Source organism: Thunnus albacares, chromosome 23 (assembly GCF_914725855.1).
Source record: "Thunnus albacares chromosome 23, fThuAlb1.1, whole genome shotgun sequence".
NCBI classification, from domain to species: Eukaryota; Metazoa; Chordata; class Actinopteri; order Scombriformes; family Scombridae; genus Thunnus; species Thunnus albacares.
Window position 1 is genome coordinate 23,684,720 of NC_058128.1, and position 13,974 is coordinate 23,698,693.

A 13,974-nucleotide genomic window follows, 5' to 3' on the forward strand; every position below is an offset into this window, starting at 1 on the left:
CCACTTCTGTTTTAATTTACTGATGTTTGCTGTTAATGCAAACTCAACTATTCCTCCATGTTTCTTGTTGTCTTGGTAAATATCAATAACATGATCCCTCTGGGGTTTTTTAACCAGTCTTTATTAGCCAGTGGCCTCTATTTGTTGGTGCTGGACAAGCCCCCAACTATTAATTTAGACTCTGCCATTATTTGAATACTGACTTTTTATTTGAGAATTGATTGTAGTACTCTAGGACATTAAATATATGAGACTAAATAAGAATAAAACTAATAATAATAAACCCTTGAGTGGTGCACAGGCAAAGATTCTTGCCCACCACTGCAAAGACCCAAGGTTTGATTCCTGGTGGAGGTACCTCTAGCTTAGTCGTGTCTTTAAACAAACACAATTGGCTGTCTTCATAGTTGGGAAGCTAGCAAGGGTTCTTGTTCCTGTAGTAGTGACTCTTGCTGGCTCTGACATATCAGACTTTATAGACTGCTTGATTCATCCCTAAAATTCTTTTGGGTATTTACTGTGCATGTACAGTTCAGTTTTCTGTATCTTACTGAAAAAAAAGACAAAACAACAACAACAAAAAAAACCCAAAGAAGTAATTAAGTCAGATACAGTATATACTTCTTATACTTTTGGCCGACTTTGAGGACTACTGAATATTAATAAGAGTGAACGCCTTCATGTAAAAGCACTAGCCAAGCAAATCCCACAAGCAGTGCTGTCATTCCACCCAGCTGCTATTTCTGTCCCCTGGGTGTTAACATTGCATATTGACTCTGCTCTCTTCAAGAGAGTAAATGGGTCACAGAAATGAAAGCACCCCAACAGTCTTAGTGCATTTATACTCTTGGAATAATAAATAATAATAATTCTAAAAAAAGATTTTAAGGTTTAAGGTTTTAAGGTTAGTCATATTGTTGCTATTGTGATTTTTGTTTTCCATTTTTTTTCCCAAACTGTGGTGAATATCAAAGTCATGTGACATCACAGATGCCCCTGAGTCTTTCATTTCTTCCTAGGTCTTCATTTTTTTTGTTTATTTAGATTTTCAAAAAGAAAGGGATTTATTAAGAAAACATTTTTTTTGGTCCTGAGTAAAACAGAAGGACAACAGCAGAAGAGAGATGAGCACTTTGCATATGTGTCGTCCTATGAAATATATGTGAGAGAGGGAGCACATGTGAGCTCTGCTAACCTTCATCTGCCCCAGAAAGCCTTGTTCTCCAGGGGACAGTGTCCCATTAAAGAAAGTGTGTTGTTGCGTGTGTGTGTGTGTGACAGTCTGTTCAGTGTCCATGATGACATGTTGCCAGTGTCCAGAAGTGTGTTCTTGCTGTATTTCACCTTGTGTTGCTCATGGAACAGCCATGTTCTGCTTTGTTTCTCCTTGAGCCGGTGTGGAGAGATGATGAAATGCTGATCAGGCTAGTGGTAGCGTGCAACACTCAGTCTCTCTACAACCAAAGAGCGACATGACACGACCTTCTGGGTTTTACCATCACAGGATGTCTCACATTTTCTAATTACACCTCTCCTCATGGTGTTTGAGCACTTTTTTTTTCATTTAAATGTCTTCCCTCTTCAGAAAATGTTGAAAAAATAGAGAAAATAGTAAAAGTGTTCACAGTGAGGTTTGTGGACTATCCTGAAATTGATGTTGCTTATCAGGTTTTCAGATGTCATTTCTGGATCCTTTGATATTTTCTTGATTTGATTTCCCTTACTGTTGATTCTAGCACAATTCTCCTTGAGGCCCACAAAACTTGAGTTATGTATTTTATGTTTTTCATGCAGGTCCTTGTTTTTCGTAGCAGTAACTGCTAGTTAGTACAGCGATCACATAACTGTAGATATGTGGACAGGAGGAGCTGAGTATTGAACCACCAGCCACTGAATTAATGGGTGACTTGCTTTACCACTGGACCTACAGTCTTGGGACATACCATATTTTCCACCTAAAATGACATTTATCTTTTTCTCAAAGCTCTTTTAAGACATATTTCCTTATATCGTTCAATATCTAGCCTAAATGGTCAGTCTTTTTGCTTGTGCCACCCAGTCAGTTCTGCAGGGTGACCACATCTGCCATGTCGCTGTCAGACCTACAGTAGCTTTCACAAAGAGAGCACACAGAGCTCTCGAGGGATTCATCAGACCTACTGTAGCTTTCACAAAGACAGCACACAGAGCATGTGTCCTCTCCAGGAGGAGAACACGAATCCCTGAGGAGAGAGAAGCAAAGACAGAAATGGAAACAGTTTGTAAAGGGGCAGGAAAGGATTAAAGAAGGATTTTGAAAATCTTTCATCAGACAGATGAAAAGGGAAACAAAATAAACTTCTGGATTTTTTTTTTTCTTCTGACATGTGGAAGGGGTGGTATTTACCTCAGCGGGGATGATTTTTTATGACATCGTGCTGGTGTTACTTTTCAAGGGGATGGAGGTATCACAAACAGATAAAGTGAATCTTTAAAAAAATATTCATTACCACTCTGCTTCACAGAAGAGGCAGAATCCTGCAATTATGTACATTATAAAAGAGCTAAAATCAGGAAAAATATAAAGAAGTCAACCCTGGCAGTTGGGGGAAAAAAAATGTTCATTTGCACAACAGAAACTCATGAGAAACATACATCAAACATGAACTTGATGAAATGATAATGTTACTTGAGTAAGTCACCCCAATATTGTTCCAACATTCACACATGCTGCACTCATGCAGTTTCACCTTAGAAACCTAACAACAAATGGAAGAAGTACGCTGCTGGTGGGCTTTATAATGAAACATCTGCGCAGGAAATGTTGAGTTAATTGATGTAACAACATCAACGCCAAGTAAGAAAACAGCACAGTATAACCTGGATGTGTTTTTGTGTGTGTGAAGGCAAAGGGAGGCTAAACAGGTGCATCAGAAGCAGTTGACAGAGTGTGAAGTAGCAGGACACCGTGACTCTGTAGGCTCCTCAAAAGTCTTGGTGACTGGTTTTTACTCCTACGTCTAGACAATAAGCTGTTTTTAAAATTAGACAGACACACACATACACACTCCTCTCTACCCTGTGTATTTCACCCTCAGTAGAGGTATTTTTATCCTGACTACTGTTGAAGTAGCCTTGGCTAACGACTTCATGTCGCTGCGTTATGTGTGTGGACATATGGGGCTCTATACACACACACACACATGTACATATGTACTGTATACACACACAGCGACAGCTTCGTATATCAGCCCTGGGAGTTGTTTATTGTGAATGTTATGTAAGCAGTTGGACATGCTGCCTGGGCTGTGTGGGAGCTAGTTTCACCTCAGCGCTCTGATTGTGCCAGCAGAGACCCTGTAGCCCATCTGTTGAGTGGGAGCTCAACTGACCCACGTACAAAAACTCCTCCTCTACTCCTCTCCTCAGTGGCTTAAAGCTGCACCAATCAGGAACTCTGGGGGGTGCTCAGATGATGATGTGACCTGCTGCTTCTGAAAAACTTCCTTTAAATGAGCAACTATTTAAAGTGGACATTAGGGGCCTAAATATAAGCACAATTTGCTTCACAATCTATTGACTGAAATCCATTCAAACAAATGATGGTGTACAGCTTTTAAAAATTTGAATGTATTCGGTACAGCAGCCATGTTTTTCCACTTTGAAAATCTAACACAGAGTGACAGTCCTGTTAGTGGTGTGACCCTCTGGTCAGGTGTGTGATAGGTTTATCTTGCCTGAGTGAATATAATCCATTGTAGGCACAAACCTATTTATAATAAATAATATGAAAGCCCATTCCTGCCAGGAAAAACCACTAAATAGTTTAAAAATTAACAATGGCAGAATTTTGAATTACCATCTTTTAATTTTGACATAGTAAATCAAACCCTTTTTTAACATCACTTATGGCATTTGTTGCCCTTATTTGACAGTTAAAAGTGTAGAGAGACAGAAACATGGGTAGAGAGAAGGATGTTGCGGTTATGTGGTATGCGTAATTCAATTGTCAGTTTTTCTCTCTTAATGTCTCGGATCAAGAAATCAAAGCTCCTGACTAAAGAACATACAATCTATAAAATAATCTGCATCTCTCATTCATCATATAGTGACATTTACAATACCAGCAGGATCACTGTCTGAAATGTATCCCTCTGTAAGGTTGCACCCTGGAGTGTTAAATGAGGAAGAAGCAAACACCATATTAGTGCACACTTTAATGTGCTGATGGTCAATTAAGGGATCTGATGTTATCAGCTCAAATCAGATGCTGCACTAACCAAGACCACAGTATGTGTGCATGCTGGCATGGAAAAAAATGTCTCGCTAATATCCATTCTCTTGAGATAATGGTGTAATTAACCCATTATTTCAAGAATATAACTTTTCTTGTCAAAAATAGATTTTTATCCAGTTTAATGCAAGAAAGCAAGATCACAGAAAAAAAATGCCAACACGGCTGCTAATGTTGCTTATGTCAGTTCAGATGATACATTTACATTACCATTGTTGTTATTTTTAGATATCAGTAAACAGTGTACTTTTGAGTGATGCAATACAGTAGTGCGATGCATAATTCTTCTCTGTTGCTCTGTGATTCCCACACCATCCTGTTTCTTTTTGAGGAAAAACGACCATCTCAACACACGCTGCAACAGCTGAAGTCTTAGTTTTACATCTTAGTGTTGAAGCCAATGCAACTGTCTGCTGGCTCCAAAAAAAAAAAAAAATCATACAATCTCCTCTCCTCTCCTCTCCCTTTTTCTTTTCTTGCCTTGCTACATATTCACAGCTCTCTCTCATTAAATCAGTGTAAGGTATATTTTTAGCTGCTGCTGTCACCTTTGTGCTCGCTGACAAAGTAAGTGTTTGTGTGTGAAACTACCAGACCCATTAAGTTGATTTCATTCTGTTAAAAAACAGCACCATGGACAACTGCCAACTTCACTTCTCTCTCTCTCTCTCCCTCTGGCTTCCTCTCTCCTTTTTGTGTCTCAGAATCCAACTCAGGTTGGCACGGCCCTGCAGGTCTTCTACAACCTGGGCAGTCTGAGAGAAACAATCAGCTCTGTAGTGGGGGGTTACCGCACCACCATACAGGACAACATCACCAGTGCCCTGGACATTAAAGGTCTAACACAGCCGGCCAACCCCAGAGGTAAGAACCAACGAGGACGCGGTTATGTGCTCCTACTTTCAATGAGCAGTTTTGCATACGCACACATACACACAATGTCACTGTACATTGTCCTCGTTTCTAAAGGATGAAAGACAATGGCATTTGATAATTTGACCTAGTTCGTTAGTTGGCTTGATCCAAAATAGATTATTATACCATGGCCACAGAGAATAGTCTGGCTGGAGGGCATGTGTTATTTTCATGGCTCTGATGTAGAGGCCACATCATTGTTCTAATTAATACACACCGTATTTTCTACTTTCTATTTTCTACTGCTGCGTTTTAAAGGATTATGTACACTTAATACAGTGTGAACTCAGCGAAAGAATATATGTGTCATTGTCTTTTTAAAAACACAATTTCTTATTGTCAACAACCAACAATGAATTGATCTACTGAGAAGTAGTGTGTGTGTGTGTGTGATATATCGTATTCCTCTCTACCATAGAGCTCCATTGTTGTCCAAAAACTATTAAAAACACATCAGTGAGTCACACTGTTGCACTGGATGACATGATCCTTTATAACTATGAACACACACACACTGAAGTTTATTCTCAATCCTACACACACACACTGTCCTGCTGCCAGAAATACTCACTAGAGCACCAAATGTGGATTCATCCACTGCTGAAAATAGTCACCAATAGATGCACTATTTCCTCTGTTTTAGTAACTTTTGTTAAAAACTACAGTGACCAGCTGTTTAAAGAAATTACTGAGCCCTTTTTTTATAAATGAAACTTTATATTTGAAGAATCATAAATGTTATAAATCTTAAATCAGCTATTTTAGGAGGACAATAACGGGATAATGTTATTGGTTTCAAATGGGATGAATTGAAAAATCAGACAAAAACTTGAAACTTGCTGAATTTCTCTACCCCAGGTGCCCCCGGCAGAGCAGTGCTGCCAACACCAGGGAACACCGCAGCTTTCCGTGCTGCTCTGTGGACAAACCTGGAGAAACTGATGGACCAGATATGTGCTGCATGCAAACAGGTACGAAGCTAACTATCTGACATGAGACCTTTTAACCGACTATACATGTGTTGAATAAGACATTAAAAACAAAAAATGAGGCGGTCAGCAGCTCCACATCATCCATGCCTGATAAATTAGGAATACAATTTTTTTTTTTGCATGTTCCTCCAGGTGCAGCATCTGCAGAAGGTCCTGGTGAAGAAGAGGGACCCTGTCACTCATGTGTGCTTCATCGATGAGATCATCAAGGTGAGTAGGTAGCACTACTCACAGTCGGAGAGAGTAGAGAGATTTTGATAAGAGATAGTTTATTAAATCAAATCGAACAAATTAAAGACTTAACTAAATATTTAACAAAGCATGTGTGGATGTCAGTGATGTAAGGTGAGCATGAATGAAAGATGTATGTGCATGTTTTAAGCTGCAGAAAAAGAGACTTAAGTCAACATAACCCAAACCAAAATGGGTGCCTGTAGGGAGGAGCAGAAAGCTGCAAGCAGCAGGACTTTAATAACCTGGCAACCATTAACAGGTGTCACCAGTTGCCCTAACGAGCACCTGCAGAGACAAAGCAGACAGGTAAATCACAAGGCTAAACAAAGATTGACACAAGGGGTCATCACAAATATTCACACACATTTAATGTGTTCTGATTTTTCCAGGACAGAAGTGTTGTACTATAGGGTATACATATCCTAAACAAAACTAGTGCTTACTATACACTATATGCTCCTGAAGGCTGGAGACACTGAGGTATCGACAAAGTGATTCTTAATGATTAGTTTTTTTCTTCATTTGTTTTTAAACTGTATTTTTAAATTAAAATCAAGAAAATGATGATGATATTTATAAAGTATATTTTAATATATTACGTTTGATAAGAAAAGAACAAAGAAATAAAAATTCTATGTTTAGTCTTTATTTTGAATGAACTACTGTGCAACATGTATGTTTTTGTTAATGGGAAGGCAGTTTTATTCTGAAGAGAAAGCAAGAAAGAAAGTAGAAGGCAAGAAAGAAAACTGGCAAAAACAGCAGGCTCCCGGCCCCTCGGGGCCCCGGTCGCTTAAGTAGTAGTAGTAATATCAATAGTAATCATGACAGTCATTAACACATCATCATGACCATCATCAGCGTCTCACTCTCTTACCTCCACAGAAACCTAGTTGTACATATCAGAGTGGGAGACTGTTACTATGGAAACAAAGCTCTCACCAATTACCCAGAGATGGAGGTGTGAGTTGGAGACCTAATGACATGTCTAAATGCAAGGCTCCTCAGCAGTACAGCTGCACTATCACTCTTCAGTGTCACGGACGTGAGGACCATGTGTCCACAGAAAAATGAGTCACATAGTTCTACTGTTAGCAGTTACTTCTTAGAGTTGTTGAATTAAAACATATTCAGTGTACTTTTCATGAGGGTAAGGTGGTACAAGCTTTTTTTTTTCCATTTCTTTTGATTTCTTTTGTCGAATCTATGCAGATCACAAAAAGGGACAAGAGAAGCAGATAGACACTTGAGATGTGAATGGTGACAAATGAGCTTTAACTCAATAATATTTTGTATATCATTGGGAGTGTAGTGGAGCTTAAATGTACAAAACTTCAAACTGAGAAACAGCTGTTTCACACATGAACAAGGCTTTTTTGAGCATAGTTAAACAGGTTAGTACATTCTCTTGCACTTTTTTGGCTGGACTGCAGTGGGCCAGCCCCTCTAAACATGGCAGTCTGTGAATGACTGACTGAGTGATAAAGTTACACCATTGGTTGACTGGGTGATGAAGGTACACCATTGGTAACCATTGGTGTTGCCACTTCCTGTATGAGTTGTTTCAAATTAGAAGCCCTCTAGCGTTGCATACACAGTCCAGCCATATACTTAGGTTTTGACCTAGTCTTGTTTCTCTCTAAGGTCTGGGATCACTTGTTGTCTCCTCCCCTCAATCATGGTTTCTTCGTGTGATAGCAATTAACCACCCACTCATTCTAAGCAGAGAGAAAAACAAACTCCTCTGCCACGAAAGTCAGTGAAAAGCCTCTGCAGTTCGACAGGATGGACGTCTGACAGGTCTTTTTCTCTCCTGCGAGTGCAGAGTGCTGCTGCCTGCTATTAACATGTTCCAAGAGACAAGACTATATTACTCTGGTTCCCTGTCAGTGTTACAGTTGATTTTCAGATGTAACTGTGGGTTTTTAGACCTTTGTTTCATCAGGCTCCTGCTTATATCTCTGTATCTCTGTCTTGTAAACCCCAACATGTCTGATCACTGCTGGAGATCCCCAGCAGGGCTCTATGCATCCTCTCTACAGTTGACCTGTGCTTCATGGATGAATAAGTGAATATCCAGCAAAACGCTCCTCATGCAGTATGTGAGCAAACAGGCATTCAAAGAGAGAAGCAACTTAACGTATATTCTGTATTTAATGCTTGTGCACGTCAGACTTTATGAAACAGGCATCAGAATTTGTTCTCTAATAGCATTAAATGATGAGATTTATGCGAAAATGTGTCCGTGAATTCTCTGTGAGGAGCGGTGGTGAGCGTCCCTTGTGAACTGTGAATAAATAAAAAAAAAAAAACTGTCTTCCTCCGGCTTGTCAAAACATTTTTATCTCACTGCTGCACAAAGCATCACTTAAATAGATAGCCGAAGCCAGCAATGTTATGGAATTCCATATCGGGAAAGGGCAAAAGGTTAAATTCAGTATTGTGTGAATTTGTGAGGTCTAACGAAGTATGCAGTGCATTTCCTTCCTCCATAAAACGTTGCAAAGCAGGGTTTTTTTTTAATGTCTTAAATCCTGTATTGTTAACGTCTATGTTTGTCAGCTTGCAGTTGTCTTCATCCCCGCTATTGTTAGCACATAGCTTTGTTTCTTGAAGCATTACCACCACCAGCTGAAGGAAAGTGTGACACTGTCACCAGAAATGTGTTGCATCGCCTGCATACTCATCCACGTGCCTATGTGTCCTCACGTGCTTGCATAAGAGACAAAACACAACGAGGACCCACCTGTAGAAATCGGTGCCTTTTTTTTTAAGACAAAAGCAAAATTTAATGTTAAATGAAAATTACATGTTTTTGTGAGACTTATTATTCCTATTTTTCCTTCCCTTCTTTATCTGTTTTTGTTTTGTTTTTTCATTAAAAATTAGCAACTTTAGAAAATGTGAAAAGTGCTGTTCACTAGGATTGTATCGTTCATGGTAATGCTGGTATAAATTTTAATGTGATCATATCGTCATATTGTGATAATATTGTGAGGTGATGACGCATTTATATTATGGTTACGCACTGCTGGCTCTGCTGTGGTTTGTTTTTTTCGTATTGTCATAAATATCATAAAAATATCACAAAAACACATTGTAATACCATGATACTATTTGAAGATGTTATTGTACATCCCTCTTTCTTCTCTGTTTTCTCTTCAAATGTCATATTTTTATCAATTAGTTTTCTGTCAATCGTTTAATTGATTGACTGATAGTTTCGGCTCTATTGCTGTTTTGTTCAGTGTTATTCTCTCGTTACCTTTCCGTTCTGTTTCACACCGGTGCAGAGAAAGAAAAACTGAATCATTTCACTGTAAGTGGAGGAAGTGAGGATGTGAGGAGGAGAGGTCAGACAGCTGGGCAGCAGACCTGCAGCAGCCTTTTCTAATGGAGGATTAGGGGAGAATACACAGACTCACATGTCCAATCCCATTAAATAATTAAAGCACTTTCCTTAGTCAGGCTGTGTGTGTGTGTGTGTGTGTGTGTGTGTGTGTGTGTGTGTGTGTGTGTGTGTGTGTGTGTGTGTGTGTGTGTGTGTGTGTGTGTGTGTGTGTGTGTGTGTGTGTGTGTGTGTGTGTGTGTGTGTGTGTGTGTGTTGGTTTCTGTGCCTATCTGACAGCACTTTGTGATTTTTTTTTTCTTCTTTCTTAGACATTACACTGGCCAGTTTTTCATAAGCCTCATGTTTTGTCTGTCTGATGTTCATGCATATGGTTTAGGTATATGCAGACCATAGTAATAACTGTATTTTAAATGATCACTGTGAGGATTTTATTGTCTATTATCATGCAAGATTATAATTTTTTTTATTTTATTGTTATTTCACACATGAGTACACCTCAAGGTTGGGCTGAAAGTAGCTGAATGCTAGTTTTTCACTCTTTTTCTTGTTCTATTTTCTTTATTATTGTCGAAATAAAAAATATCATTGCTTTATTACTTTGGGATGAAGCTGTCATTCAGAGACACATTTCAGCAGAATCTTAATTTAATCGTGTTAAAAACGAAATTATTTTCACATACTAGATGGTGGTGTAGAAAGTAATGTTTTTGTGCAGGAGAATGATTTTCCTTTGTCTGTCTATCTTAACTGTTTTCTCGCACATATCTTTGTTGTGCATTCAGATGTTCATATTGTTCTGGAGTTTCAGGACTGTCTCAAGTCCAACGACAGTCCTTAGACTAAATGTAGAATATGCAATGTGAAAAAATTTGCACTGTTCAAGTCAGGCGTCTCACACATGTGGGGTCATGGTCTGTCAAGTCCCTTTGACACTTTGATAGGAAACTTTAAGAAGAAGCTCTCCAGGTACAAACTGTTTCAGTTAGTGACCTTGACATTGACCTTCAGACCATTAGAGAACGACCTTACAATCAAAAACCAGTTGAAAAGAAGTATTCTGTCTAAACTCAGAATTAGCTAATCTGTGACTGTTTTTCTGTTTACCATTTTACAGGATGGTCAGCCTGATATCCTCTACACCTTCTGGACTGATGTAACCAACACACTTAGTGAGGAGTTTCACAGAGCAACTGAAGGTAAGTTTGTACCTTTTTTTCCCCCTATATTCTCCCCTGCAACTATCAGTTTAAGAAGACAACCAGGATACAGTTAAAGCTGCTTATTCAGGGGAAAGAAGAATTTAAGGTTTCTCTCAGAGATGTCTACAACTGATAACTGCTGCATCGCCACCAGCACAAACAACTAGTGGGAGGCTTCTTTTTGTGAGCCATAATCATCAGACTGTAACAAGAGCTCAGTTAACAGCAGGAAATCAGTGGTGCTGCAAGTAATAAACGGCCTGTTGTTCATGGAGTCATCGGAGCACTGAGCAGCTTCATCAGTGTTGGGCTGGTACAACCTTAGTCTGTAGTATGTCCATGCTTGCAACTGCATTAAGACGAAAAAAAAGTAAAGGATAGAAATGAATGGTATTCGTTGACTCCACCTGTACATGAAAAGTACATGTACAAAGCAACATTCAAGTCATTTAGCCTGTCAAATACATCTGGAATATAAACTAAGCACGCTGTCAGTTGGGCTGTTGCTATTAGCCATGCTAATGCTAGCCATGCTGGATTGCCCTGAAATTTTATATAGACATTCATGGTTCCCAGAGGATGAATCTCTCGTAAAATAGAGGAAAATAGACTCGAAGCTTAAAAATACGCTTCCGGTTGCTGTTATGCAGGCTGTGTAGAGAGCTGTAGCGATTAACAAAGAAGCATACTATTCCATCAGACGCATGTGACATGGATGACTGAAAAACGCGGCTGAAATGCTTTCGGTGTAGACATGTGTGTGTCATCCTGTGCAGTATCTCAACATCTACCGGATGGATTGGCACAACATTTTGTACAGACTTTCATGGTTTCCAGAGGATGTATCCTAAAAACTTTGCTGATCCTCTGACTTTTCCTCTAGCAGCATCATCAGGTCAAAATGTTGATTTATCAAATATGTTGGTTTATGACTAAATTCTTGCAAAATGTATGGCATTCCCTTCAGCCTCAGCTGTACTTTCCATTTAGTGCTAATTAGCAAATTTTAGCATGCTAAAATGCTAAACTAAGATGGTGAACATGATTTAAACTCTCTTATTCAAAAGAACAGACTTTTAAACATATACAGGAAACAACAGAAATGATATTGTATAAAATATATTTGTTGTCAATGGGAACTAATAGTTGCAGCCCATGTCTGATTAACATTATCCAAAAAAGACTTAATGGAAGAGAACATTCATGTCTTCCTACTCAAGAAATGAAAATATCTGGTAGGACTGCCTGTGTGGCTCTAATGTTAGCTCATAGATGCTCCTGTGCTGGCTCGGAGGGATACATACACCCTTTTCTTCTAATTTAATAACATGCATTACCAAATATTGTCGAGACATGTTGGTGGTTTTGCCACCTTTTCTTAAAATGAGTGCATTTGCCCTTTTTTCGCTGGTGCTTAAGCACAACAAGAAAAGAGGCTGTGCATCCCAATGTTGAGTCAGTGATTGCAGCACGCTGGTATCAATAAGAGGAAATTGATCATTTTGGAGCAAAGTGGTTCTCAGGAATTGAACAATTTAGAACTCGTTCTAAATGGGCACTGATTGTTGTTTCTCCACCCTAATCATCCTTCTCTTGTTCCTCCATCTCACCAATGTCTCACTACAGTCAGTTATCAAATAAAGCCACAGATAAATTGCCCTCCCCTCTAAAAAATAAAAGAAATAAATACAAAAAAAACAGTTGGTGTATTAGAGAATCTTTGTAAGGGATGGACATGGAGAAAAGAGACTTAATTATGCTAACAATAAAATCTCATTCACTCACTCAATCACTCACTCACTCACTCACTTACTCACACACACACACACACACACACACACTCACAGATCAGATGGAGGCGTTTCAGTAGAGAGTTGTCTGATTACAGGGAATAACAAAGTGAGAACAGGAGAGGCGGATTTGGCTGCTTGCTAACATACTTGGCTTCAAACTCGCACTTTACTGAAAAACCTGCAGTTTCTATCCTGCTGTGTGTGTGTGTGTGTGTGTGTGTGTGTGTGTGTGTGTGTGTGTGTGTGTGTGTGTGTTTGTGTGTGTGTATGCAAGCTGTGTAGTGAAGATATTCTGGAACAAATATAAATAAGGAAGGGAGGTGTGTTTGTTAATGTGAGTAATATAGAAGCACGTTTGTGTAAGCCTCTATATAACTGATTGTCTTAGGTTTCCCTTTTCCTCATGTTCTCTCTCTCTCTCTTCCCCTTTCAGTCTTTGTCATGTGCAGACAAATCTCATGTGCAAACCAACAATGAGTTGATCTGCTAACAAGTATTGTGTGTGTGTATCAAAGCCTGATGTATCTTTTAACATTGTTGTCCAAAAACTATTAAATATACATCAGTGAGCAACACTGTTGCACTGGGTGACAGTGGTTCATGGTAATGAACACACAATGTAGTTTATTTTGACTCAATCACACACAAACACCATCCTGCTGCTCGAAATACTCATTAGAGTAGACATGGATTAATCTGCCGCTAAAAATAGTACCCCAAAAATTGCACTTTTTCCTCCTGTTTGAGTAACATTTGCTAAAAACAGTGATCAGCTGTCATAGGGAATTACTGAACCTTTTTAAAAATTGAAACCATGTATTTTTGAGCCGTTTTTAAAGATTGACGTCTTCAGTAGCAACCGACGGCCCTGTGTGAAGTCAGGAAGTACTGAGGATTTGATGACAAAAAAAAAAGATGTTTTAAAGATTTCTCTCCGACTGTGTTAACTGACAAGAAAATGAAAGGTTTCATTAATCATATCATTTATAATTCCTATGTCGTGACGTCAACAAAAATGACTTTAGAGATGACATTTGTCTGTGGCTCTTTGATGTAAGGGAGGTGTTCTTATGTATAATGGACACACTGTGAAGCTTCTGCATCCAACATCAAGCTTGTATCTTCCTTTTATGTTAACACAAATCCTCTCTCTGCTTTCTGAGTCGTCTTCTTGTATCAAAGCTTTACTTGTCACCCTTTTCCTCTCTCTACCTCT

General features: G+C 39.0%; 1 protein-coding gene across 1 annotated transcript in view; it reads left to right on the forward strand.

Annotated features, from left to right (window-relative positions):
* The window catches only part of cog5 (component of oligomeric golgi complex 5), a 65,365-nt gene that overhangs the window by 34,464 nt on the left and 16,927 nt on the right, over positions 1 to 13,974 (forward strand). The window contains exons 8-11 of the mRNA XM_044342936.1: positions 4,978 to 5,137; positions 6,047 to 6,159; positions 6,313 to 6,390; positions 10,881 to 10,962. Coding sequence (XP_044198871.1) covers positions 4,978 to 5,137; positions 6,047 to 6,159; positions 6,313 to 6,390; positions 10,881 to 10,962 — 433 coding nt within the window. The remainder of the gene's footprint in view (positions 1 to 4,977; positions 5,138 to 6,046; positions 6,160 to 6,312; positions 6,391 to 10,880; positions 10,963 to 13,974) is intronic.